General features: G+C 42.3%; 1 protein-coding gene across 2 annotated transcripts in view; it reads left to right on the plus strand.

The window, feature by feature from the left end:
• The window catches only part of KIAA2012 (KIAA2012 ortholog), a 331,067-nt gene that overhangs the window by 64,203 nt on the left and 239,230 nt on the right, over positions 1-27,634 (plus strand). For both annotated transcript variants that reach the window (XM_068245108.1, XM_068245109.1), the window contains exons 3-6: positions 17,036-17,198; positions 18,118-18,279; positions 21,408-21,607; positions 23,044-23,221. In XM_068245108.1, the coding sequence (XP_068101209.1) occupies positions 17,036-17,198; positions 18,118-18,279; positions 21,408-21,607; positions 23,044-23,221 (703 nt within the window). The remainder of the gene's footprint in view (positions 1-17,035; positions 17,199-18,117; positions 18,280-21,407; positions 21,608-23,043; positions 23,222-27,634) is intronic.

Here is a 27,634-nt window from a genome sequence, read left to right on the forward strand (position 1 = left end):
AGGTACTTAGTGCCATGTGAGATCTTGGTGAGTGTACTGGATGTCAAGTGGGGCTTGGAGCCATGTCTGTACTGGGTGCTGGCTATGGGTGGGCATTGGGATGTCCTTTAGATTGTAAGCACACAAAAGGGGGCTCTCTCCCACTTTTGCATCCTGGAAATCATTATACAATTTATTCATCATGTTACTTTTATCACTGTCATTACCAATTCTGTATTTTGTATTGTTTTTACTTTGTCACCAATTATGTATTTTGTATATTGGTGTACACCATTGTCTGTACTATTATGTACCCCATGTTTGTTTCTTACTTTTTACAGCACCACGGAATATGTTGGCACTTTATAAATCAATAATAATAATAATAATGCCACGTGGGTTTTAAAGTGGGCCTGAACTTGTACTCAGGACAGAGGGAAAACATGGAGAAATGCACACTGTATGTATTCAGAGAGTTTAGGCTGTCTAATTTCCCCTCATTTGTGTCTAATCTCAAATTGTAATTTGATCCTCTCCCGTGTCACATGACTGCCTATGTCAAATAAGCAGATACGCCCATTTGAAAGCACAGGCTGTAAACAATATGTCTAATCGAGTTGAAGAAAAAAGCGGGGCACCACTCCTTTAAAAGTCCCTTTATTCCGGTGGGGGAGACAGCAGGTACATGCAGTGGGGGTATCAAGTGCCTGACAGCTGTTTCGCTGGGTTAAACCAGCTTCTTCAGAGGCAGTATGATTACAAGGATTCTGGATGAGCACGCTCTGTGTCCTGGTCCCAGTCCTGGTGTGTCTGCCCTGCTGCATTTGGTGCCAGGTACTGTTACTTCTCTTTGAACTTAAACAATATGTCTGCTTCCATGAATCAGGAAGTAGAAACTCTGCAGATTTATTTTAGGATTTGTATCAGATGTAACAAAGAAATGTTTTTGTTTAAAGGCGCATACACACGCCTGATTCCTTCAAACGACGGGTCGTTCTGACGACAGTTTGCCTGTGTGTAAAGTCTGTTAGCAGGCTGATAAGGCTGGTTTCAGTCAAAACCAGCCTTATCAGCCTGCCAACAGACTGTATACACGAGGATACTGTCGTCAGAACGGCCGCCCCACGGGAAGGTCTGACGACCCGTCGTTTGAAGGAATCAGGCGTGTGTATGTGCTTTAAAGAGAACCCGAGGTGGGTTTGAAGAATGTTATCTGCATACAGAGGCTGGATCTGCCTATACAGCCCAGCCTCTGTTGCTATCCCAAACCCCCCTAAGGTCCCCCTGCACTCTGCAATCCCTCATAAATCACAGCCTCGCTGTCGACACACAGCGTGTCGCAGCGGGCTATGTTTATCTCTGTAGTGTCAGTCTGCTGCTCTCCCCACCTCCTGCAGAACTCTGGTCCCCGTCTGCGTCCCTTCCCTCACCGCTGACTGGAGGGAAGGGACGGGGGCAGGGACCGGAGCTATGCAGGAGGCGGGGGAGCAGCCGAGACTGACACTACAGATGTAAACACAGCCCGCACAGCGCACGGCTGTGATTTATGAGGGATTGCAGAGTGCAGGGGGACCTTAGGGGGTTTTGGGATAGCAACAGAGGCTGGGCTGTATAGGCAGATCCAGCCTCTGTATGCAGATAACATTCTTCAAACACACCTCGGGTTCTCTTTAAAGGTCATTATGCTCTTCGTGTATCTTTTAGAGCAGAGAGGAGGTCTGAGTTCAGGTCCACTTTAAATGCAGTTACTTTGGGTGCGAGTACTGGTTAAATGGGTGCCATGTGGAGGCTGTGTGCAGGTGTGAGTACTGAGTGCAATATCAGGCCTTGGTGTCATGTGAGTGTGAGTACTTTGTGCCAGCCATGTGGGGAAGGAGCATGTGTGGATGTTGGGAGAAGTAGAGGTCAGCGTGGGTGATGCAGGAAGGGGAAGTCATTGGGGGTGCTGGGGAAGGGAGAGGTCACTGGGGGTGCTGGGGGAGGTCAGTTTAGGTGCTGAGGGAGGTCACTATGGGTGCTGCTGGGGGCAGGAAGGGTGCCATTGGTGGAGGGAAAGGTCAATGTGGGTGCTGGGGGAGGGAGAGGTCAGTGTGGGTGCTTGGTGAGGCAGGAGCACTGCAGTGCTAATGCTGGGAAGGGAGAGGTCAGTATGGGTCCTAGGAGGAGGGAGAGGTCACTGTGGATGCTGGGGGAGGGAGAGGTCACTGTGAATGCTGGGGGAGGGAGAGGTCACTGCTGTCAGGGAGACACAATCTTATCTGCTCCCATACAGCTGCAGGGATGGTTACACTAGGATCCTGTATGGGACCCCTTTATAACAAATTGTCCCAGATGGGGAAGGAGCGTCACACAGTGGTGGGTGGGACTTCCTGAGTATGGTGGGTGGAGCTTATCACTGCCGTGGGCTTCCTTTTCACAGCCAAAGGGGCCTTTTTTTATGTATCCCCCCCATGCACGTGCATGGGCATAATGGCTGTAATTTTGTGTCTTTGACACAGAAATTAGTGCAACAGTTTGGTTGCTGTATATAAAGATACCATGTAAAACATTGCTAGTACCAATTTTCCACTATTTTGCTACGCTACACAAAAGAGTGCATGCCTGTCTCTGTCACGATAAAGCATCAATTTTTTAATGAGGAAGGGGTGAGAAGTTCTCCTGTTTTCTGATTGGATACAAGGTCACATGATTTTACAAACATATGAAGCAATACAGCCAGTAAATGACCAACCACTTCAGAGGCAACATTGCAGCAGTGTTTTCTTCACAAAAGAAACCATGGGATTTTATGAATAGGCAGAATAATCCTTTGGAAAATGTTGTAATGTGCAACAATGTGATACAAACTGTGATAAAGCATTTTATTTTTGTTTTTCAAATAAACCCATACTAATACTATTATTACTACTACTTGTGTTTCTACAGCGCTTTGCAGAGTGCATTGAGCCATTTATCCCACTAACTGTACCTCACAATTTCATGACTATCACCTACATATCTACATTCCTCAACAAAGGATTTGAACATGTCAGTCTACAGCTTGCCAATTACTATTAGATTTCTTTTAATGAAATTGTATGATAAATGATTTTTAACAAAAAAAAATACCAAAAACTACAGCCTTTCCCAATTAATTCAGGGCAAAAATTAAACAGTTCTGGGGTGTAAATCTTCGTAAACATAGGAAGAAAAAACTGTTTGAAATAAATGGCTCAGCGTTCAGGTGTTGTTCAAAAATGAGAGAAACAAAGAACTTAAAGCAAACCTAATTGTATGTGTAGTACAGCTAGGGAAGAGAACATTAGTAGCAAAGAAAGGGGACTCATATTATTTTTCAGTGCAGAAGGAGTAAAAAACTTCAGTTATCATCTGTGCAAAAGAGCTGCATACAGCCCTGTTTTCTGCACCTGAGATGATTTAAAAAGAAAATTCATACATGCCTGGGGCTTCCTCCAGCCCCCTTCGGCCTAATTGCTCCTTCGCCACCATCCTCAGCAATCCTCCCGGTAACTTTGGCCAGTCGGGGCCAGTCAGCGCAGTGTTGCTGTGCGCGCTCCCCATCCAGCATTCTGTGCCTGTGCAGTAGTACTGTGTGCAGTAAGCCCCGACTCCCAAAGTTACTGGGAGCCATAGCAGAGGAATGAGGAGGCAATGGAGGAAGACGGCAAGGGACAGATCAGGCCGAAGGGGGCTGGAGGGAGCCCCAGGAATATATAAATGTTTCCTTTTCATTAATCTCAGGTTTACTTTAAACAGCTAAGAAACATTGAGAGTTAGCTTGAGATAAGGTTTTACTGCAGGGTTGCTCAAAGGGTCATTATTTCTGCTTTGTTTTATAGCTTAAAAGAGTGTGGTTTTAAAACTGCAACTGTGACAGTATGATGCAATGTTATAAAAAAAAACTATATAACTGAAAATAAAAATATGAGACTCTTTTCTTTGCTACTAATTTTCTATTCATTATCCGTACTACACAAATTATTCATTATATCATCATTTTTTTCCACTTCAGGGTTGTTTTAAACGATCCTTTGGCATTTTGTTTGCAGTCTTCTGCTGTTGTTTTACATTAGATTGCACAGATATGGTCAATGATAGATTGTGAAATGATTGTTCATCACTCGTTTCGCATGATTTACCTTTTGGTGTGTATGTACCTTACAAGATTGTCCTTATCTGAGTTGAGCATGGGAGAGATGTTGGAGGGACAGGTGATTGACAGCCTCTTAGCTTTGTGCTGCACCTAGTGGTGCAAAATTAGCAGAGGTATTGTGGTATTGTTCCAATCAAAATGTGATCAGTTATCTGCTAAAATCCGATGCTGTATCTGGTGGTGCAAGGTGGTAATCCTTGCACTTGTTCTCAATACATTAGATGCTAAATTCAATACAAAAATGTATTTTACCATGAAATTAATCAAATATTAATTGGGAAAGGCCATTCTTACCTTTATCAAGCAGAAGCAGACCAGTATGTGATGTTGACGGATGCATAGATGTGCACTGCATAAAGTTAGCAGTGTTATTGTTCCAGTCTATATTTGATCATACAGTATTTCTGCTAAAATCAGATTGCAGTATATCTCTTGCGCAAAGTGGTAATGCATTTAAATAATTGATACTTGTTCACGTGAGCATAATGCTAAGTACACACGATACATTTTTTCTAACAGATTTACTATCAGATCAAGTATTTCAAACAGGTCCGATCTGATTTCTGATTGATTTTACAATAGTTTTTTTCCATTCATTTCTATGAAAAATCGATCAGAAAATGAATCGAAAATCAGATCTGACCTGTTGGAAATAGTCGATCTAACAGTAAATCTGTCAGAAAATTGTATCATGTGTACCTAGCATAAGGGCTGCTTCAGACAGGTGTCTGAAGCGCCCGCACAGCGTCTCGCTCAAATTCTTTTCTGCGTTTTTTTACCTTACAGGAGACCACCCTGGACGCAACCTGTTGTAGTGGAAACTCAGCCTTAAAGTGGCCATACACTTATAGATTTGCAGCAGATTCGACCATCAGATTTCTGTCAGATGTCTGTCAAGTCAAATTTGACAGGAATCTATCTGATGTGTGCCGCATACAAGGAACAGATTTCCAATAGAATGAAATCTATTGAAAATTGATCTAAATGCATTATTAGACCATTAGATCCAATGCAACTCTATGGGCCATCGATCTGCTGCCAGCAGCAGATCGACCTAGATTTTCCATCCTGTCAGATAGATCAAATCGATCGAAATCAGACGCAAATCCATCGATCGGCTGATTTGATAGAATCGATTTCCGATTAATTCAATAGAATTGTTCGATCGATGGCTGAAATCGACCAGTGAATGGGCCCCTTTAAAGGGAAGATCCAGGGTGTAAGTAAGAAAGATCTACTTACCTGGGGTTTCCTCCAGCCCCTGGCAGTCGTCCTGTGCCCTGGCTGCAGCTCCACTCCGTGAGCGCCACCCGCGACCGTGCTTACGAAGCCTGGAGCTCTGTCTGTAACCTCTATTGTCTGTAACCTTAACTAATGTACAGCGCTGCGTAATATGCTGGCGCTTTATAAATACTATAAATAAATAATGGTGATAAAAATACAGCATTTGCATAAACGACAGTAAACAGCGGGAAACAACTGTACCGGCGCCGCCTATTCATTTGAATGGGCATCGCTTAATGACAAGGGTCTGTGTGAAATGGCCCTAAATCTTTTACTTTACAGGAAGCATAATTCCAAGAGAACTATTTAGGGGGCATTACCAGACAGACAGTTTAAGGAATATTGAAAATGTTCCCATCTAAAGTTTTGAATAATAAAATCACTTTAACAGAGTATAAACGACAAATATTTGATTTCTACTTACTGGCCTATTCAATGAAACTTCATGGCGCTCTCCTTTAATCTCTGCTAAATACAGTACAAATAAAAGAGATTGACAATGGTTTGACTGCACAAGTAACCTCATACTGTGTGACAGTTGATGGAGGTCATTAATCCATGGAAGTTTGTAAGATGAGGCTATGGAATTGTGTGACAGTATAAGATAAATAAAAGAGGTGGACAATAAACAGTGTGGGGTGTGAGGTCCCATATAATGATATACAACTGTGATCACACAGGCTGGAAACTGATGCTTATGCTTGGGCTCCAGTTTACTGTACATCAGCTATTACAGGTGGTTATGATCTATAAAAAGGAGCAGAAAACAACATTTCAGTAATCATATCTGCTATGTGAAATAACAAGGTTCAGTCTCCACTTTGTGCCTCCTGTACCTGGTTTATGTTGGAGCATTGAGATTAAACAGCAAGATCTGCCATCTGTCAATTTGGACGGAAAGCAGCACAAACCACAGCAAAAGTGGGTTGACATTTACAGAAAGGAGCCCATGTTCTTTAAATAAATGTGTTTTTTATGGATCTGAAGAGCTAGGCTTCTATTTACCACTTTCAGCCGCATATGGGTGTCTGCTGATTTTTGTACAAGGCAATTTATATCTATTTCTATCAGCATTCCTCGACCCAAAAGATGGATGCTTTCATCCATGATGGTTTTCTTTCACCTCCTGTTATCTGCAGGTCCAGGTTTGTGCTTTTCCCCACTACTGCTGCTTTCACCAACCATCCCCATGGAGTCGCTATAGAGCTTGTACATGTGAGCAACGTGGCATACAAGAGACTGCATCGCAGGCCGTGAGCTGGTGACGTAGCGGGGTGCAGTAATTATATTCCCTCCCACATCCCATAAACATAGTGATTAGCCTTAGACTATTGTTATGGTAGGGATTAGATTTTGGGCTACTGCAAAGACAGTCAGTGACATCACTATGTTCTCTATAAAGTGCTGAATAAAGTGTTAGGACTACAGGTAGTCTCCAGTTCACAAATGAAATAGGGACTATAGGTTTGTTCTTAACCTGAATCTGTTCTTAAGTTGGAACATTGTACCATCTCTGTCCCCTGTACCTCCTCGGTGCCCTCCTGTGCCTCCAGTGTCCCCCTCTGTGTCACCTCTGCCCTCTGTACCTGCTTATACTAGTTTAAAAGCCATTTTTTCTTTGATTTTTTTAAAATTGATTTTCTGAAAAACTGCAAGTCCAATTTGAAACATTTTTTTGACTTGTTCCTATGGAAACACAGAATCCATGCCGTTCGTATCGGTGGGTCGTTCATAAGTCGAGCGTTCATAAGTTGGGAACTACCTGTACCTAAATACATAATAATAATAATATGAACAACAAAAGTTTGCTTTCCTAAAACGGAAAGAATTTGCGATAATTCAGGTTGAAGTGAGCTTGAGATGTCTCCCAGAGCAACACTGCTGAATATATGCAAATTAACCATTGTTACCCTTAGAAGCTAAACACACCTCCAGAACCGCTGGAATGCAATGATGTGTCAGCTTGTTAATTTGTACAGAGCCAGAATAATCCAACATGCATACAGACTGTTTCGGATTGTTTGATCCTCATCAGTGCATGGCATGGATTAATTTGGCTCTATGGAGTAGGGCTTGTGAATCCGAGAGGCACAGACTAACCAGCAAGCTCAAGGTGACCCAGAACTCATTGGAGTGTGTAAGGGACTACAATGGTCCTAAAAGCCCCCTTACTAAGATGTTAAGAAAAACAAAAGTTTGCTTTCCTAAAACGGAAAGAATTTGCGATAATTCAGGTTGAAGTGAGCTTGAGATGTCTCCCAGAGCAACACTGCTGAATATATGCAAATTAACCATTGTTACCCTTAGAAGCTAAACACACCTCCAGAACCGCTGGAATGCAATGATGTGTCAGCTTGTTAATTTGTACAGAGCCAGAATAATCCAACATGCATACAGACTGTTTCGGATTGTTTGATCCTCATCAGTGCATGGCATGGATTAATTTGGCTCTATGGAGTAGGGCTTGTGAATCCGAGAGGCACAGACTAACCAGCAAGCTCAAGGTGACCCAGAACTCATTGGAGTGTGTAAGGGACTACAATGGTCCTAAAAGCCCCCTTACTAAGATGTTAAGAAAAACAAAAGTTTGCTTTCCTAAAACGGAAAGAATTTGCGATAATTCAGGTTGAAGTGAGCTTGAGATGTCTCCCAGAGCAACACTGCTGAATATATGCAAATTAACCATTGTTACCCTTAGAAACTAAACACACCTCCAGAACCGCTGGAATGCAATGATGTGTCAGCTTGTTAATTTGTACAGAGCCAGAATAATCCAACATGCATACAGACTGTTTCGGATTGTTTGATCCTCATCAGTGCATGGCATGGATTAATTTGGCTCTATGGAGTAGGGCTTGTGAATAATAATATGGTAAGACATTTTTTCAATAGAAAAATTGCATGCAACACATCTGTTATGAGTGTGTTAAGGGAAGACAAAATAAATACTAGTAGTTTGAAGAGAACTATCCCCTATTAGGTAGCACCACTTCATATCATTGTGTTTCAAAATCAATACCTTTTTTTCAATATAAATTACAAAATATGCGCTTAGGGAAACACAAATATTACACTAGGCGGTTCGCGCTCTCACTGTTAGTGCAAAAACAGAAAATCAATTGTATAAATTAGACCGTGCTCTCTGTCATGTGAAGACAGTTGATCTGTAACGGAGCCCGGTGTGAGAACGGAGTGGCAACGAACTGTGAGACTGTTAACTCTTATCTTTCACATGACAGAGAGCACGGTCTAATTTATACAACCTTTTTTTAATCACTAAAAAGTACCTAAAATACTTAAAACATGTATGTAATATCCAACAACAAGTAGATCATCTATTGGAAAAACCCAGTACTCACAGTTCAATAAAGATTATAAGTCAGACACTAAATAAAGGATCAGATATACTAGTTAAACAATAAGGAAAACCAATATTGAACAGGTCTGCACATAAGGTTGTTGGCCTCTTTAAATATAATTTACCATCCCAGTGGTTGTTCAAAGTGAGGGTCCATATGGTATGAACCTGAGTTCAGTATATAAACATACAAATAAAGTGCTGTAGCTGGAAGTGCTCCAAAAAGTGCCTTGCCAACAAAACACATCACAATTTGATATAAAGCACATTAAAAAGGACTTATACTGAACAAAGTGCAAAAAGATAGTGAAGATAAGTGAAATTATGCATACTGGATGGCTTATGCAAGCCTAAATTAAAAATAAATTGCTGAGATAAACACTGGTATCTATCCTCCTATTCCTAAAAATTACTTTTTCAGATATCACACAGTTTTATGTTGTGCGTAAAAACTTAGAGTAGATTTATTGTTTTGTCTTTGCTCAATGACACAGTCTTTCTGTGTCCCAGAGAGCTAAAATATATAAACTGCTGAGCTTTTTTTTATCTAGTCACTACCTTCAGAAGCTGTTCTCCACCAGGGAAGAGTTCCTTATCAGTGAGGGTTACGCTATAGTCCAACTAGGTCTGACTGGAGAGAAAACTGTCACTTTCATAGCTAAATGTTACCTCAGGCAGAAAAATAAAAAATGAACATAGCCTTTATGACCTTATAGTATCATATGGAAAAAGGTGAGTCTGTCAGAATACATCACCCCGCAGAAACATGGTCAAAGCAAAAGAGATGGTGGTGTGAATTTTCTTACTTCAATTTTGCTTTAATTGTTTTTAGTACTTATGCATGATTAATAAAATGTACTGATTTAAAACACTATCACACAAAGTGGTGCTAGTTAATAGGGGATAATGTGTATAGGCATGCTTGCATGAGTGTGTTGGGGACATCAGATCCATGAGGTGGCAGTTGCATTGAATTATTAACAAAATGCTTGCAGGTTTTTTATTTGCCTGCATTTCAGGATGTCCCTAAGTAAGGTTATTCAGCACAGAATATGGTCTTGGTCTTCCCCTCACTATATAGCTATGTAATACAAGGATAATACAACAATCAGGGCCTGTTCAGTGTCCTTCAGAAAGGAGTGGATAGTTTGGACCTGTTCAAACATGCCCTCTAGTCTGGAAAACTATTACACTGTTTTTCCTAACAGGCTCCACTATCAACACAAAGCATCTGCAGCAGACTGTTTTGTGAGGTCTGATTGGTGGAAAGAAATTGTAGTGAAAGATGCTGTCATTCTGTGTTACATTCTGTAGAAAGCGAGCCATTCGAGGCACATAGCTCTGCACTGGGCTGCTGTTACCGCTCCCTCCTGTGGTTAATGTATTGCAAATATTCTAAATATGTGACTAATTTCCTAGATATGCTTATTGGTAGAATAAATCCTCAGTCATGATATATCTACTAGAGAATGAAAATAATGGCAAAGAATGTGACTAAGTATGTGCCTGAAAGGAGGGAATGCATTTGAGATTTTTTACATTAATAACTTCAGATGACTTTGCTCAAAGTAGGGCCTTGTTTAAAGAAGAACTCCACCACTGTATCCCATACTGCAGATGTGGCCTCACAAGTGATTTATACTGAGGGAGTAGTATACTGACTTCCCATGATTGTATTTCCTGTTTTATGCATCCCAAAATTGTATTTACTTTAGCTGCTGCTGCTTGGCATCAAATATAGTTGGATAACTTGTTATCAACTAGTATTCCCGATTCCTTCTCCAAGTATGTATGTCATTTATTATATATGCTCTGCCACTGGCATATCCAAGGTGCGTGACTTTACATTTATCAACATTACATTTCACCTACCATATTTCTTAGGTACTGAAAATACTGTATGCAAAAATTCTCTTTGTGAATCATCTTTGTGACACAATGCCATTTTCAATAAAAATGTTGGCAAAGGAAAAAAGGCCCTTTTGGTTCATCAGTATTTGCCAGCATGAACACTTATATAAACGTTCCTATTGCACTAATGGTGCACAAATAGGAAATATATAAATGTCCATTTTTCAGGTGCTTAAATAATATACATAATACATTCTTTATTTTTGAGCCTGACACGGCCTCTGTCTCCTACAACAACTGGAGGTCAGGCGGGGTCATGCACACCTACAGACATCCAATCAGCTTGATCTTCAAGTTAGGTTAGTTAGTTGTAGAGGAAACATAACGGCCACAGTGTGACTGTGTGGAAGGTTGTACTTGCTTCAGTTCACAAACACAGATTGTAGTACTCTGGGTTACTACTTGTATCTGGAGTTCATTACAGACATGGCAGGATTTTTGATTTTTTACAGATAATAGACTAATATTCGGGCTTCAAAATTGTTTCCTTATGGTGGCATGCTAGCCTGCCGGTCTGCCGCCTCTGAGGCGTGAAACAGCTGTCAGGCTTGGCAATCTGATGTGATCAAATGCAAATATCTAATTCTTGTTGGTGCCTTGCAAGATAATACACTGTCTTTATATGTACCCTTCTCTTCCAGACAGTGGCATAGCTAAGGAGCTATGGGCCCTGGTGCAAGTTTTCCATTGCCCCCCCCCCCCCAGCACTCTATACATAATAATTATACAGTGCACCAAAACCTGCCAAAGACAACCACAGTGTCGGAGGTGCAAGAAGGGAACAGGTTGTTAATGATTATTATCATTCAAAGCATCTATAGAAGTGAGGCGGATCGCTGGTAACCAGTCTTATCACCCGAACGATAGTCTGTACACACGTCGGATTTGACGCGAAAACGTCCGAATGACGGAACGTTCAAACGACGGGTCGTTCGCTAAAATCCGACGTGTGTATGGGCCTTTACAAACACAGAACCAACAAAGAGCTAGTACTGCAGTTGAGGGAAAGCTCCATTGGGGCCCCTCTGGCCCAAGGGCCCCAGTGCAGTTGCAATCTCTGCAACCCCTATTGCTACTCCACTGCTTCTAGAGTCAGATTAACTTCCCACTAGTCTCTCTGCCCCTGGCCACGTCCCTCAGATCTATGCCACACCAACTCTATTCCTGATCAAGCCCTCCCCCATGATAGTCACACCCTTTTCCTGCCGAGCAGTGGATGAACAGAATTTACTAAGAATCAGGTTCTTCACGTTGGTCGTTCAGTGACCTGACAAGGTGGAATGCACAACAATGTTGTAGGTCACCAGTACAGTTTTCACCCAAGAGGATCACAAATGATTGTCTTTATTGAGTAAATGTTAGCATCTTTATACTTAGTTTAAGAAGCATCTCCTATATTGCTGTACATTCTCAACATGGTGTGTTCTTGAGAGACAGCATAATTCTTGTAATGAATGCTTTGATTGATCGGTATGAGGAAGGGCCTTAATCAGTTCTCACACACACCTTTCTTGTTAGGCAGCTTAAAGAGACTCCGTAACAAAAATTGCATCCTGTTTTTTTATCATCCTACAAGTTCCAAAAGCTATTCTAATGTGTTCTGGCTTACTGCAGCACTTTGTACTATCACAGTCTCTGTAATAAATCAATGTATCTTTCCCTTGTCAGACTTGTCAGCCTGTGTCTAGAAGGCTGCCAAGTTCTTCAGTGTTGTGGTTCTGCTATGCACTCCCCCCTCAGGGGGGAAAGAAACACACAAATGATCTCTTGAGATTCAAAAGGAAGGCTGTATACAGCCTGCTTGTGTATGGATGTATTTTCTATGTGTGGACATACTGTACATCAACCTACTTCCTGTTTTGGTGGCCATTTTGTTTGTTTATAAACAAACTTTTTCAAACTGTTTTTAACCACTTTTAGTGCGGCGGGGAGCGGCGAAATTGTGACAGAGGGGAATAGGAGATGTCCCCTAACGCACTGGTATGTTTACTTTTGTGCGATTTTAACAATACAGATTCTCTTTAAGTTACTATTGCTAAGCAAAGTCTGCTAACAAATGCAAACAAGTCAGCCGCCAACTATTCATCTCTTTGTTTCTCATAACCTTGCAATTATTTCAAAATGAAAGTGACATATTAGTAACATAAAGCAAAATATTATTACAGCTATTATTTCAGTAGCATCTACAGAAAGCAACATTTAGATTAATATTTCAGTGCCAATTTGTCATCTGCTTTTGCCATGCAAAAAAAAAATCACTATTCAAAAAGCTGTATGAAAGAATGTATAAAGGTAGACATACATGCTTTCTTATTTCCAGCAAGTTTTATCACTTTGATTGATTCTGCCACTAATCCATTAACCCCAACATATCTGATTAATAAACTATCAATCAAATGTGTGATTAGGAACTATGGTAAATTTTCCTAAAGCAGTGGTTCAATACATTTTTGATGAAATTTCAGCTGAAATACAATAGGCGTCCCCATAGACTGCAATATAAATGAGCTGCTATGGGGCACCAGGTGATACTGTAGACTGTAATGTAAATTTGTGGTTATGGTCCCTTATTTCAGTGCTGGGAAGTGAGCGACTAACGGTGGTGGGGTTAAGCTATAATAATCAAGCTCTGGACATCAGCAGAAGTGAGTGGGTAATGTTGGCAAGGTTCGGCTATCAGTAGCCGAGTTTAGGACATTGGAGGAAATGAGCACCTAATGGCAGCAGGCTTTGGCTGTTAGTAGCTGAGCTCCAGACATTGGTGGAAGTGATCGGCAAGCATCAGCTATCAGCAGCTGACATCCGGACATTGGCAGAAGTGAGCGGCGAAGTTTGGCTATTACTAACCAAGCTCCAGATATCGGTAGAAAATATATTGGGCATCAACTATCAGTAGCTGAGCTCTGGACAACGGCCAGAGTAAGCAGCAGGGTTGGGCTATTGGCAGAAGGGAGTGGCTCCAGATATTGGCAGAAGGTAGTGGCTAACAGTAGCAGGGTTTAGCTACTAGTAGCCAAGATCCGGATATCGGCAAAAGCGACCAGCGGGGCTCCGGATATCGGCGATTCTGATTCAAATTCTGATTAAAAATCTTAGCAGCATGCAGTACGTTTTTTAACCACTGCAGGACCACAGGCTTTACCCTCCCTAAAGAAAAGGCCATTTTTGTAAAATAGGCCACTGCAGCTTTAAGGCCAAGCTGCAAGGCCGCACAACACAGCACACGAGTGATTCTCCCCCTCCCCCCTTTTTTTTACCCACCAACAGAGCTCTCTGTCTGAGGTCTGATCGCACCACCCCCCCCCCCCCCCCCCCCCCGATGTTTTTTTTACAAATATTATTTTTTTAAATAAATGTTACTATTTTGGGGGGAGGGTTTACTTCCCCCTCCCTCCGTCCCAGAGCCGGCCAATAATAGTGATCGGCTGCCATAGGCATCAGCCTATGACAGCGGATCGCTGTCTTGCCACCCAGGGGGACAGCCGTGTCACATGGCTGTCCCCAGTACAACACTGCTGTAGATCGCAGCACTGCACTATGTTTATAGACGGCGATTTCGCTGTCAAACAGTCTCCGAGTGGCGATCACCGCTGGAAGACTGAAGGCGGAGCGTGCGCGCGATCTCCTGCAAAACGTCCCCCAGGACTTTACACCAATCTGAGTTAGACAGTCCTAGGGCTGCCGCTGCGGTGTGACGCGGTCGACAACCAGTTAATCGGAATCCGAATTCGGACCAGATAAAAAAATCGGAATCGCATGTAGTGTGCAAGAGGCCTCAAAGCTCCTAATGCTAGGTACAAATGATGAGATTTCCTGGCAGATTTATTTCCAACATGTCTGGTCGGATTTCTGATCAATTTCTGATCATTTTCCGATCGATTTTCATTCACTTCTATGGGAAATCGATCTGAAAATTATCAGAAATCAGATCTGACATGTTGGAAATAATCGATCTGACAGTAAATCTGCCAGAAATTCTCATCATGTGTACCTGGCATTAGTTACACTTCTGCTCTATTGTAAAAGTGTGCTTAGTTGACTTTTACAGCCATACGTGCTCATTCTGTCCTGCGACAATGGGATAAGAAGCATGAGGAATAACACAGCTGTGGGTGAATACAATAGCCATCAAGCAAAAAAAATCTAATCGGACTGATTACTATTTGTGTGAGGTACGTTAACTGCAGAGGACAGGGACAGATCATGAACAATTATTTTTGGTAGCAAAAGACCAATATCTGCGCAGGGCTTAACTACAGGGGAAAGAAGAGTTAACTAAACTAAACTGAGAATGAATAAGGGTCAATCAAGGAGACTCATACAGTATATGTGTACTGTGTGCTAAAAATGTGCAAACTGCTGTTAGGTACTAGTCATTGTTTCTTGCTGTGGCTAATCAGAAACATCCCTTTCTCACTGCGATCCAAGGACGCCACTCTGGGGAGCCCCAGCGATCATGCATCATGTTGTCAGAGCTCTCAGACCTACTGTTTGTACATTCTCTTTATAATCTGTTTGCTGTGCTTTTCTTCAAAAAAACGTTGCATCAGTATTATGAATCTTTCTTTGTAATATTCACACTGGAACATATTGTCAGCGCTTTGCTGATTTCCGGCGACCAGCAAAGCGTTATGCAACGTATGTATTTCTATGAAACTGTTCACACAGCAGCATTGCGACCAGCATTTGGATGAAATCGCAAATGCATTATATGCAGCGTTTTTGGAGCAATCGTAATACAATTCTCATTCCCCAAGCAACATCACAAAGCGCAATTGCATTACAATCACAAACAATTTGCACCACAAAATTGCAAATCCTAATTGCCTCTTGTAATAGTAAGTGTGAACTGGCCCTTACTTTGTACGGCTATAGAAAGTGGTTGACTGCTAACAACAATAGGAGTAACAATAATTAGAACTAGAAGAAGGTGAAGAATTGAAATTGCCTAGTTGGAGCAACTGGAGTTAGAGCAAGATTCACTGAAGCCTGACTTTATTTTTCTCACCTATTTTGGGGCCTTTTTAACTTGCTAGTTTTGCAAACATATTCAATAAATGAGTTGGAAAAAGATAAGAAATTAACACTTATGAGAAAACCTTAAGTTTTTTTTGTTTTTGTACTAGCACTGACTGTACACAGCAATGTACAGTATGTACTGTATATTCTGGTGTATAAGACTACTTTTTAACCCTTGTCGTCTTATACGCCGGGTGTCATTGATGCAGCGTGATACACCCTATCCTGTTACCGCCTCTCAGATCTCGCTGCTAAGGACTGTAGTGAAGCTGGGCAGGCATACATGTGCGAGATCTGAGAGGCAAAGAAGGAGGTAAATAGGATACAAGGGTGGGCCAGAAGGGTGAAAGAGGTGTGTTTTATGGGCACAGTGAGATCTACTCTTTCATACCGCTCTGATAAACAGGTAGACAAGGAGAGCTGACCAATCCACTTAGGGAGAGTTGACCGATCCAGCCGGTCAATCGCTTATATACTGTTATATACTGGGTACCACATACAATACAGCACCAGTATCTGTTCATACATAGCACCAGTATATGATTTTTAAAAATGTTATTTGGTGTTCGACTGTTCATTGGAAGAGTGGTAGTCTTATACGGCGAGTATATCCCAAACTCTATATTTTAACTGGAAAAGTTGGGGGGTCGTCGTATACGCCAGAATATACGGTATATTCTTTTTGATTTGTTGTGTGTGCTAAGCACAATATTTATATGTTTAGATAGCTTAAACACCTACCAATAGTGCTAATATGTTTTTATCTTTGCACTTGTTGCTTTTATTGTTTCTCTCCCTAAAATATACATTGTTGTGTGCACTGTGTAACAATAAGTGACTCCATACCTAGTATTCAAGAGCATCGTAAAGGGAACCTGAGGTGAGAGTGATATGGAGGCTGCCATATTTATTTCCTTGTAAACAATACCAGTTGCCTGGCAGCCCTGTTGATCTTCTGGCATAAGTAGTGTCTGAGTCAAAACCCTGGAACAAGCATAAGGCTAATCCAGTTAAACCAGAGTCAGTTAAGTCAGACTGCTTGCATGCTTGTTCATGGTCTATGGCTAAAGTAATAGATACACAGAACCAGGAGGACCGCCAGGCAACTGGTATTGTTTAATAGGAAATACATATAGCAGGCTCCATATCTCTCTCACCTCAGTTTCCCTTTTTTTCCCCCTTGTAATGTTTTTCTAATGCCTTTTTAATTTTAGTGGTAGACATGGAACAATAAAACACTGCTGAGAATATGCAGGGGAAGGGGATGCACAGAGGATTTGTGTTTGCTGTCTGTGACTATTCTATAATTATGGCCATTTCTATGTTTCTAGGATGGTAATGCAGATTCTCACTGGGGGCCATACTTACGTTTTTTAAATGAAGAGGGCATTCCGTACAAAAGAAAGATCCGGCCTGGGTATTCGCCCAAGAGATACCTCACTCATCTTCTCCAGAACTGGGATCCAAACACCCTTTACAAGCTGCAACTAGCAGGTAAGTGTTGAAAAGTGTATGTGGTAAGCTGGAAAGAAGCTTGTCCAAGTCTTCTCTTTTTGTCACTTTTTACCTTCTTACGAGTCCTTTACCTTCTTATACGAGTCCAGAACAGAGGTAAGCCACCTCATTTGGTTACACACTTATACTATTACTACACTGAAAGGGCGCCTCCAGAGACACCCTATCCAGTCTTAACTTATGTAGATTGTTTAATCCATAATAATTTGCCTGGAAGTGGTAACTATGCTGCAACTAAAGTCTAGGACCTCTATGCCTCTGCTGGGTCCTACAGCAGTTGCATGGACTGGCATGCCATTAGTCAGTCATTTAGCTGAAATATTGCATAGTTTACCTATATTTTAAAACATTCTGTGTGCTGGATTTAGGATGCTTTAAAGTGTAGCCTCTGTTGTAAAACGTGCAATATTCTTACAGTGTATGTTTTTCCATGTAGTGAAATGTTTTTATGACCTTATAGTTTGTCTTTCTGTAAAGCAATGTTTATGAACACCAGCTGCTAACTCCACTGACATATTCAAGATTCATTTATAATGATATATATATTTATTTATTGGATGCATTCAATAGGTTATTGGTTACTTTAACATTGGATAATGGATTTTTTACAAGATGGACCAGCATTTAATAGAGTACATAGGAAAACCTTTTTTAACATGAAACTCCCCTGAAAGTAAATACTTTGGTCCTTAAGTACTCTTACTTTTGCACTTTTGAATTATTGTATTCCTACTGGTGAATAGCTAATGGATGGTTTTTACTGACAAGCTTGTGGGTGAGTTTCAAAGATTATAGATACTGGACATTGATAAGTTCCTTTAAAATCTGGAACCTGACAAACGGGATGAGCTCTGCGCTGTGAGATCTTTATGCTGTTTGCTTTTCTATGTGTTTTCAGGGTGTCTGAGGGACTCAGTTCAGCTTCAACAGCTTAGTAGTTGTACAGGCGAGACTAGTGGAAGACATCCAGACTTGTCATCTACTCCCTTGAAATATCAGCGCCTGCCTGTTTTCACTTATCTTCCCCAGTGGACAAACAATGATAGATTCCACAGTCCAGGTAACTAGACTTTATTAAGCCAATAACCTGTACATTTTACTGACCCACAAATGTAATATAATGTTCTTAAAGTGTACCTGAACTCTTCCACAGGACAGAAGGAAAACAGAGATAAATGCACCCTGTATGTATGTAGAGAGTTTAGCCTGTCTAATACACCCTCATCTGTGACTAAGCACCAGTGTAATTTGATCCCTCAGCTGTGTCAGCTGGCTGCCATGGCAGAGAAGCTAATTTGTAAACACAGGATGTTAACCCTATGACTGCTTCCATGAAAGCAGTAAGTAGACAAGACAAATAACATTAATATCTTGCTTTTCTCCTAGCAGACTCAAAGCGCCAGAGCTGCAGCCCCAGGACGCGTTCTGTTGGCAGTAGCAGTGTTAGGAAGTTTTGCCCAAAGTCTCCTACTAAATAAGTGCTGACTTACTGAACATGAAAATCAGAGATTTGAACCAAGGTCTCCTGTGTCAGAAGCAGAGCCCTACACTATCCAGCCAAGTAGACACACTGCAGACTTATTTTAGGATTTGTATCAGCTGTAATAAATAAATGTTTTTTTATGCTGTTTAGAGCAGAGAGGAAGTTCTGAGTTATGGTCCGCTTTAAAGCCAAATGTCAGGCATTAATGTTTTCTTGACCTGTTGCGAGATTTTTGCCCCTTAGGGTGGATTCACACTGTGCATGATGCTTTACTCATGCGTTATAGTGTGTATGAACTGCAACTGATCTCGGATACCATTAAAGAGAATCTGTATTGTTAAAATTGTACAAAAGTAAACATACCAGTGCGTTAAGGGACATCTCCTATTACCCTCTGTCACAATTTCGCCGCTCATCGCCGCATTAAAAGTGGTTAAAAACAGTTTTAAAAAGTTTGTTTATAAACAAACAAAATGGCCACCAAAACAGGAAGTAGGTTGATGTACAGTATGTCCACACATAGAAAATACATCCATACACAAGCAGGCTGTATACAGCCATCCTTTTGAATCTCAAGAGATCATTTGTGTGTTTCTTTCCCCCTGCAGCTATCTTCCACTGAAGTGTCAGGCTATTTCTTCCTGCAGAGTGCAGACAGCTGTGCCTGTATGTAATTCCTCAGTATGTGAAAGCCCAGCCAGCTCAGAGGAGGATTTATCCAGCTTGTAAAAGATACTAGAACAGAGATAAGCTGCACTAATCTAAATATCACACAGGCAGTGTGCAGAGAGGGGCCTGGATGGGGGAGTTCATAGCAGAACCACAACACTGAAGAACTTGGCAGCCTTCCAAGTTCAGGCCTGACAAGTCTGACAAGAGAGAGATAAGTTGATTTATTAAAGAGATGGTGATAGTAGAACGTGCTGCAGTAAGCCAAAACACATTAGAATAGCTTTTGGAACTTGTAGGATGATAAAAAACAGGATGCAATTTTTGTTACGGAGTCTCTTTAAGTGATGGCTTAATGACATGGTAGGTGAACACATGCTTGGCCAAGACCTAAATTACTTGGTCAAAAGTCTCTACGCCAACTGCTTCCTGCCCTAAAGACTTCCATAAAGCCCCATACACACATTCAACGGCGGTCTTTTAGGCTCTCACAACTTTTCTGCGCGGTGTTCCCTGTCTGGCCACCGGCCAAGCAGGAATTGTGCACGCCTGACGTGCGCTTGCCATCACTTCCTGCTTTGGGTATTCAGAAGCAACAACAATCGGGAGAAGACAGGCACTAGATGCCGGCTGTACAGCTGCTGGGTACACCGGATCTTGTATTCTATGCACAATGTGCTCTCAGAATTAGTCAATACATGTGAATGAAGAAGAGGATCGATGCACTGTATATGCAAAACATGAATACCTTTTAATCGACTGTGAGCAGACACACGTGGGTATACAAGTGGGGGTAAAGGAGGCCTGACAGCTGTTACGCTAAAAAAGCTTCCTCAGAGGCCCAAAAATAATCTTTTTGGGCCTCTGAGAAAGCTTGTTTAGCAAAATAGCTGTCAGTCCTCCGTCACCCCCACTTGTGTACCCACGTGTGTCTGCTCACCGTCGATTAAAAGGTATTCATGTTTTGCGTATACAGTGCCTCGATCCTCTTCTTCATTCACTGGTATTCGGAAGCATATTCGTAAAATACACTTCCGCGCATGTGTGCCGCCACATCACGACACCAATGTGTTAAAAGAAACACGCGTCACCATAGACTAATATGACTTCTGACGCAGATTGCTGCAAGTCAATGCAGCACAGCAGCAGTAACGTAGTTTTGGACCAGCATCGGTGATGCGGTGAAAACGTTACATCCGTCTCGTCGCGCCGTACCGTGGAAGTATGAAAGTTTCCATAGACTTTCATAGCATGGCGGTGTCGTGCAGTAAAAATACCACACCGCACTGCCCCGGTGTGAAAGTGTCCTCAAGGTTATTATGCTATTTTACACATTTCAATGGTTTCATGAGATCGTACATGTACAATGATTTTCAGTTGCGTATTGGAATTCTTTGGCAGCTGACTTTTATTTGCATCAGCACTCATATCCCTCGATAAATTACAGGACTTTCATTAGATTGTTCACTAACCGCTGAAGAATACAGCACGCAGTACATTTGCATTTAGGGAAATATGAAATCACAGTAGTGGAACATGCACTGTGATTTTCATTACAATCATGCTGCCTTGCAGTCGGAGGATCGTGGTAGTTCTTGACTTCCATAGTAATCACTGAACTCAGATGCCTGTGTGTCATCAGCCATCACTGTGTCAAAATAATCATACCAGCAGTATAAATACCCTTCCAGGACAAGTGACTTCTAGGCACATCTGTCAATCACTACATGTTTTAAAGAGTTTATTTATGTTTGGCTCCAGGGAAGATTTCAAGCAGAATCCTGTTGTCCAGAATGAGTGTCATGTGAACACATGTGCAACGCACAAAACGTAGACCTATGACAGAGGTTGTTTTCTAAGATATACATTTGTTTCTTTAAAATGCCAAGTAAATTGGAGAAAAAAATATGATCCGAGCTTCACTTATTCCATTATGAAAACAGTTGTCTACTTTTAAATAATTGCCGTCTTAGATTTTTTTTATTTTCAGGCACGCTTTGCAGTTTATATATTTAGCTATGGTATGCTTTTATTAGGCCGTTGTACACCAGTTCAAGAGGAGACTGGAAATGAGGAGGAACTGGATGGCAATGCTGAAAACCTTGAAATCCATGGAAGAAACTCAGCTGTTCCATTACCTGGCATAGAGGCTGTCAGAAAATCCAGCCCTGACCGCGTAAAATCGCATGTTACACAAAGGTCCTGGAAAACCAAGGAGCAAAGTACATCAAAAATGGTAATGCTGCTTTCTAAGTGTTCAATTGGATCTGTGTTGTTTAAAGCAAACCTGAAGATAAATGATTGTATCTATAATTATTATTATTATTTTAGTGCATTTATATAGTGCTGACATCTTCTGCACAACTTTTTTTCATTATGTATATAGTCATGTCCTAATCGTATTGTATAGTCCTATTCTTAAAGCAAATCTGAAGGGACCTAAAAAAATGACTTAGATACTAACCTAAGAAAAACCCATAGAGCCTTCCTGTCCCCTCATTCCACCGCTGTCCCCCTTTCAAACTTCATGCCTTGGGGACTTCTCAGAAGGCATTTGCATCCCCAAGTGCTTCTAAAGACGGGCTCATCTGTACTGCGCATGCACAAGCCCAGACTCTCACATGCGCAGTATGGATCCATGGAGGGCAGAAGATGTATTCAACCTGTAGGTTGAATTATTTCACCAGAAGGGACAGCGCTGAAATGAGAACATGGATAAACAAACAAACAAACAAACACAGAACATTTATATTGTGCTTTTCTCCTGGCAGACTCAAAGCGCCAGAGCTGCAGCCACTAGGACGCGCTTATAGGAAGTAGCAGTGTTAGGGAGTCTTGCCCAAGGTCTCCTACTGAATAGGTGCTGGCTTACTGAACAGAAGGAGCTGAGATTTGAACCCTGGTCGCCTGTGTCAGAGGCAGAGCCCTTAACCATTACACTATCCAGCCAGGATCAGGAAGGGTCTATGGGATCCAGAGCCTTCCCTCAAGTCTTATTTTTCCTCTCGCTTTATCGGTTGTTTTAAGTAGGCTTTTGCTGGCTTCCCACAGTCTTTTTACTTTATTTTGTTTTTTATTCAGCTCCCATACAGAAAATAACTATTTAACTTTGTATGTGTTCTGTCCTCTCAGTGTTTCCCAGCGACACAGCTATTTTGTGACCTCTAATTAGTTACCAGTGACTTGCACTGCATATAAACACTTATTTAGATCTCTTTATTATTGACTCTTACAGTGCGAAAAAAATGGAATACAGGCTAGTTCTACACAGAAGAACTAGAACTGTTATACACATGTTTATCTGATCACATTACGCAACTTCAGGTAGTCTTTAAACTTAATCTGGATTCCATTTTTTCTGCAGTTAGTGATAAGTGTGCAGCATCACAGATTGTGGGAAGAGCATGACCAGCCAATCAATCAGCATATCTCCTGTACTGGGCAATGGAGAAGACACTGTCCAAACAGCCAGCCTCCCGGGGCATTCATAGAGAAGCCCATCAGGAGTCTGAACTCTTCTCTGCTCTATTCAAAGCTACAAAACAAGTTGCCACTTACAGGTTCCATGTACAAAGCAGAATAATAATGTGTCACCACCCCAGTTCATTGTATTTCATGAGTACACCAGGCCTTTTACTGGTCATGTATTAACAATATATTGCTATTCATCAGGAGGAAACACGGCAGTTAAGCATAGATGATCCAGTAAGTAACAGGAATTACTGCTATGAAAAGCCTCCAGTTCCTTTGGAAGTGCCATTTGGAAAGGATATTGTTCCACCTGTTTATGGGAAGCCTCACACAACATTTTATGGCGGCCTTTTCACTGGTCGAAGAAAATATCTTTATGGTGAGTGGACTGCTTAAAGTATACTTGAACTCTGGTTCTCGTTTTAAAGTGCACCTGAAGCGAAATATACATTTTGAAGCATGTGATGGGTAAAATACCTTAAGGGCAGTACCCACGACGTGATTTTTGCTGTGATTTTTCACTTGACCAGGGACTTTTACCGTGACACACGATCAGTTTTCGTGATATTTTGTAACATTGTTTAACTTAAGTCCGTTAAATAATGCTTAGAGATGTGCAGCTATCGTGAGTGACCATCATGACAGATCCCATCAAAGACTATTGTTCTGATCCCAGGGGCGTAGCAATAGGCCCTGCAGCGCCTGCGCCCGCGGGGGGGCCCGGCTCCCCCCTGGGGCCCGCTCGGGGCCGTTTTTTGGGGGCTGGAGGGGTGGCAGCATGAGGGGAAAGCCTTGCCCACAGTCGGCGGGGAGAGGGGAAGTTCCCCCCTCTCCCTCACCTCGGGGCTCTCCCCTCTGCGCTCCCCTCCAGCTAGTCAATGTGTGTGGGCAGCGGCGGCGGGATACATACCTTCTTCCTTGCGTTCCATCGCCGCCTTCTCGCTCTAGCGGCTGACGTCACTTCCGCTTCCTGAAGTGACGTCAGCCGCTAGAGCGAGAAGGCGGCGATGGAACGCAAGGAAGAAGGTATGTATCCCGCTGCTGCCCGCTGACCGCTGCCCACACACATTGACTAGCTGGAGGGGGATTTTCAGGTGTCTGCTGCCCACATTACGATTTTCAGGTGTCTGCTGCCCACATTACGATTTTCAGGTGTCTGCTGCCCACATTACGATTTTCAGGTGTCTGCTGCCCACATTGTGATTTTCAGGTGCCTGCTGCCCACATTACGATTTTCAGGTGTCTGCTGCCCACATTACGATTTTCTGGTGACTGCTGCCCACATTACGATTTTCAGGTGCCTGCTGCCCACATTACGATTTTCAGGTGTCTGCTGCCCACATTACGATTTTCAGGTGTCTGCTGCCCACATTACGATTTTCAGGTGTCTGCTGCCCACATTACGATTTTCTGGTGACTGCTGCCCACATTACGATTTTCTGGTGACTGCTGCCCACATTGCGATTTTCTGGTCACTGCTGCCCACATTACGATTTTCAGGTGTCTGCTGCCCACATTACGATTTTCTGGTGTCTGCTGCCCACATTACGATTTTCTGGTGTCTGCTGCCCACATTGCGATTTTCTGGTGTCTGCTGCCCACATTACGATTTTCTGGTGTATGCTGCCCACATTAGGATTTTCTGGTGACTGCTGCCCACATTGCGATTTTCTGGTGACTGCTGCCCACATTAGGATTTTCTGGTGACTGATGCCCACATTGCGATTTTCTGGTGACTGCTGCCCACATGGCGATTTTCTGGTGACTGCTGCCCACATTGCGATTTTCTGGTGAACTCTGCCCACATTACGATTTTCTGTCCCACATTACGATATTCTGGTGAACGCTGCCCACATTACGATTGTCTGGTGAATGCTGTCCACGTTACAATTTTCTGGTGACTGCTGCTCACGTTACGATTTTCTGGTGAACTCTGCCCACATTATGATTTTCTGGTGAACTCTGCCCACATTATGATTTTCTGGTGAACGCTGCCCACATTACGATTGTCTGGTGAATGCTGTCCACGTTACAATTTTCTGGTGACTGGTGCCCACATTACGATTTTCTGGTGAACTCTGCCCACATTATGATTTTCTAAAGGCCCACATTACGATTTTCTGGTGAACTCTGCCCACATTACGATTTTCTGGCCCACATTACGATTGTCTGGTAAAATGCTGCCCACTTTACAATTAATTTACAGTGAAACGCTGCCCCATTACGATTATTTGGCACCTATGGGGGGGGGGGGGGCCCATCCAAATATTCGCAGGGGGGCCCAGTGATTTCTAGTTACGCCCCTGTCTGATCCCCATAGACTCGCATGCTAATTACTGCGATCATTGAAGGACGTTTTGTTCGCATCCGTCCCTTCTTCCCATGGTAAGCGATTGCGGAAAATGGATGGGGATGCGCTCATTTTTTGTATCACCATCACCATGGATCCCTGATCCATCTTTAGGTGAGTACTTAGCTTATCTCCTGAAACTGTTCCTGTTGCTCGTTGTCTTCAGAATCCCTTCTGTTTCCTGTTCCAGACCTTTTTAATATCTGTCAGAGGAATCATCTTCAAGAAGAGCCCATGGTCATGCACAAGTGCATTTTATATCTGCCTGTCTGGTCACCCAGGTCTCCCCATCTATGTGTTAACCCCCCCCCCCCCCCCCCGGCAGTGCAGAGTGTAGGCAGCGGACCTCACTCCCACCTGTTTGCCATCCCGTGTGTTATCCTCATCCCCGCCCCTCACTGACTCTCTGTGTCACATTGTAAACACTAGAGAAACTGTGGAAAATACTTTACATGACCACTAGAGGCCTCTAGTGTTCAGCCTTCCTTGTTCGGCCTTTAGCGTTTGACACGTGGCACAGGCACCCCGAGAGAGAAGAGACAGTGAGGAGCACCTGGCAGGGATGGTGGGAAGACACACGCCGACAAATAGGTGAATGTAATCTGAATCAGAATCTTTATTTCGCCAAGTGCGACCGAAGTCGTACCTGGAATTGGTTGTGGTTCACATGGCATTGGCAGTAGAGCAAAGACAGAACTGACACTAGGACGTTAACAATGAGAACAAGCAGAAGACCGGCAGGCAATACACGAAACACAAAAGATATAGTCTATGCTGTACGACATGCAGTTTGCTCATGAGTAGCCACACCAGGGATGCTCTGCTGCCAACACATTAGTCGATTTCCCTGTGATCAAATGCTGCTGCTGTCACAATCCCTAACCACCACAGATCAAGCAATATCTGCCATCCAGCATGATTGACCGATTCAGTCAGTTTCAGATGGAGATTGATCATGCATTGTATGCGGTATCGATTTCTAGCAAGCCCGATCAGGGTGGTCAAATCTGTTGGATATTGACAGGAAACATTGATAAGTATATGGCCACCTTAAGTATTGTATAATGGTTAATTTACAAACTATGGGAAAGTGGATGTTGGCCGTTAGTGTTGCTCACTTGCATAGATCACAGATTGTTTTTGCAGGTCAGACCAGCTACTAATAAGCTACTAATAAGGAATTACACAGTGCTTCTCTCCCTCCTTCCTCTTCCCCCTCCCCTTGCTTTTAGAGAGGTGAGACACAGGTTGGGGGCTGGAATGATTTGTCTGTGATCTGTCCAAACAGGAGCAGCTTGCTAGCAAGTAAGGGATAAAGCATGCCGGTAAACTAGCCAAGTCCATCTGAGTTCTGTTTGTGATGTTTATATTTGGTTCCTATCATTGCTGAACTAGTTCACTTTAATTTTATCACCTGAGTTAAATAAAAAATATCTAAAGCTCGCCATACAAACATCGATTTTGATCACACAGCCAGCCATTGTGCCCCCTTTGTGCCCCCCAAAAATTTGAAGCTGGAGCCGCCATTGTCTACAGTAGAGCTGCAATCACCACTGAAGCTATAGAAGCAAAGCAAAGTACAGTATATAAGGAAAAATGCAACCTCTCTAAACCAATCAGAATATATTGGAAAGGACAACAAATTATTCTGGCGTCAACACAAATGATTTTGCATCATAGCGCTATGCTGAAACTGTTCTATAATAGAGTTTTTGCCTATTTTGTGAGCTCATGACCTAATTTCAGTATTTTGTTTGGGTTCCTGAAAACATCAAGGAACAAAGCTAGAGTATTGTATTTCACAATAATTTTGTTATTCTGAAAGAAACCAGATACAACTGCTGGGAATGAGCTGAACTATATAGACAAATGCAATCAATTTACTGTTGGTGGTCATTTTGCAGCCGGTTACTTCAGTTTAATTTTTGTTTGCTTTAAGCTATCTGCACTCTGTAGATGGCAGTCAGTCTGGCAGACACAATATGATAGCTAATGTGTCTTTCTAAAAGATCTTTGAAGTCAGCTGAGAATTCTGTGATGAATGTCACCTGTTTCTAATTTAAGCTACATACTCAACTAGGATAATTGTCACCTGAAACAATCATTCCAGAGTTTTAGGAAAACATGTTGGATAGACTCTGCTTGACTATTGTGGTGTTCATACATCTGGCATGAATATGACACAGTTCTACTTGTTTAATGCATAAGACTATCTATAACACAGGTGTCAAACACAAGGCCTGCAGGCCCAATTTGGCCCTCCTTGACACTTTATGTGGCCCTCAAGAGCTTCAAATGTGTATCATTGTAAGCAATAAAAGAGCAACAGTGCACTGCCTTCCCATTCAGACAATGACAGTATTTTTGGTTAATATTAGTGCTGCTCCCATTTATTTGCCAATAACTTTATTACTACTTATCACTACTTATCACACCTAAATG

Source organism: Hyperolius riggenbachi, chromosome 7 (genome assembly GCF_040937935.1).
Source record: "Hyperolius riggenbachi isolate aHypRig1 chromosome 7, aHypRig1.pri, whole genome shotgun sequence".
NCBI lineage: Eukaryota > Metazoa > Chordata > Amphibia > Anura > Hyperoliidae > Hyperolius > Hyperolius riggenbachi.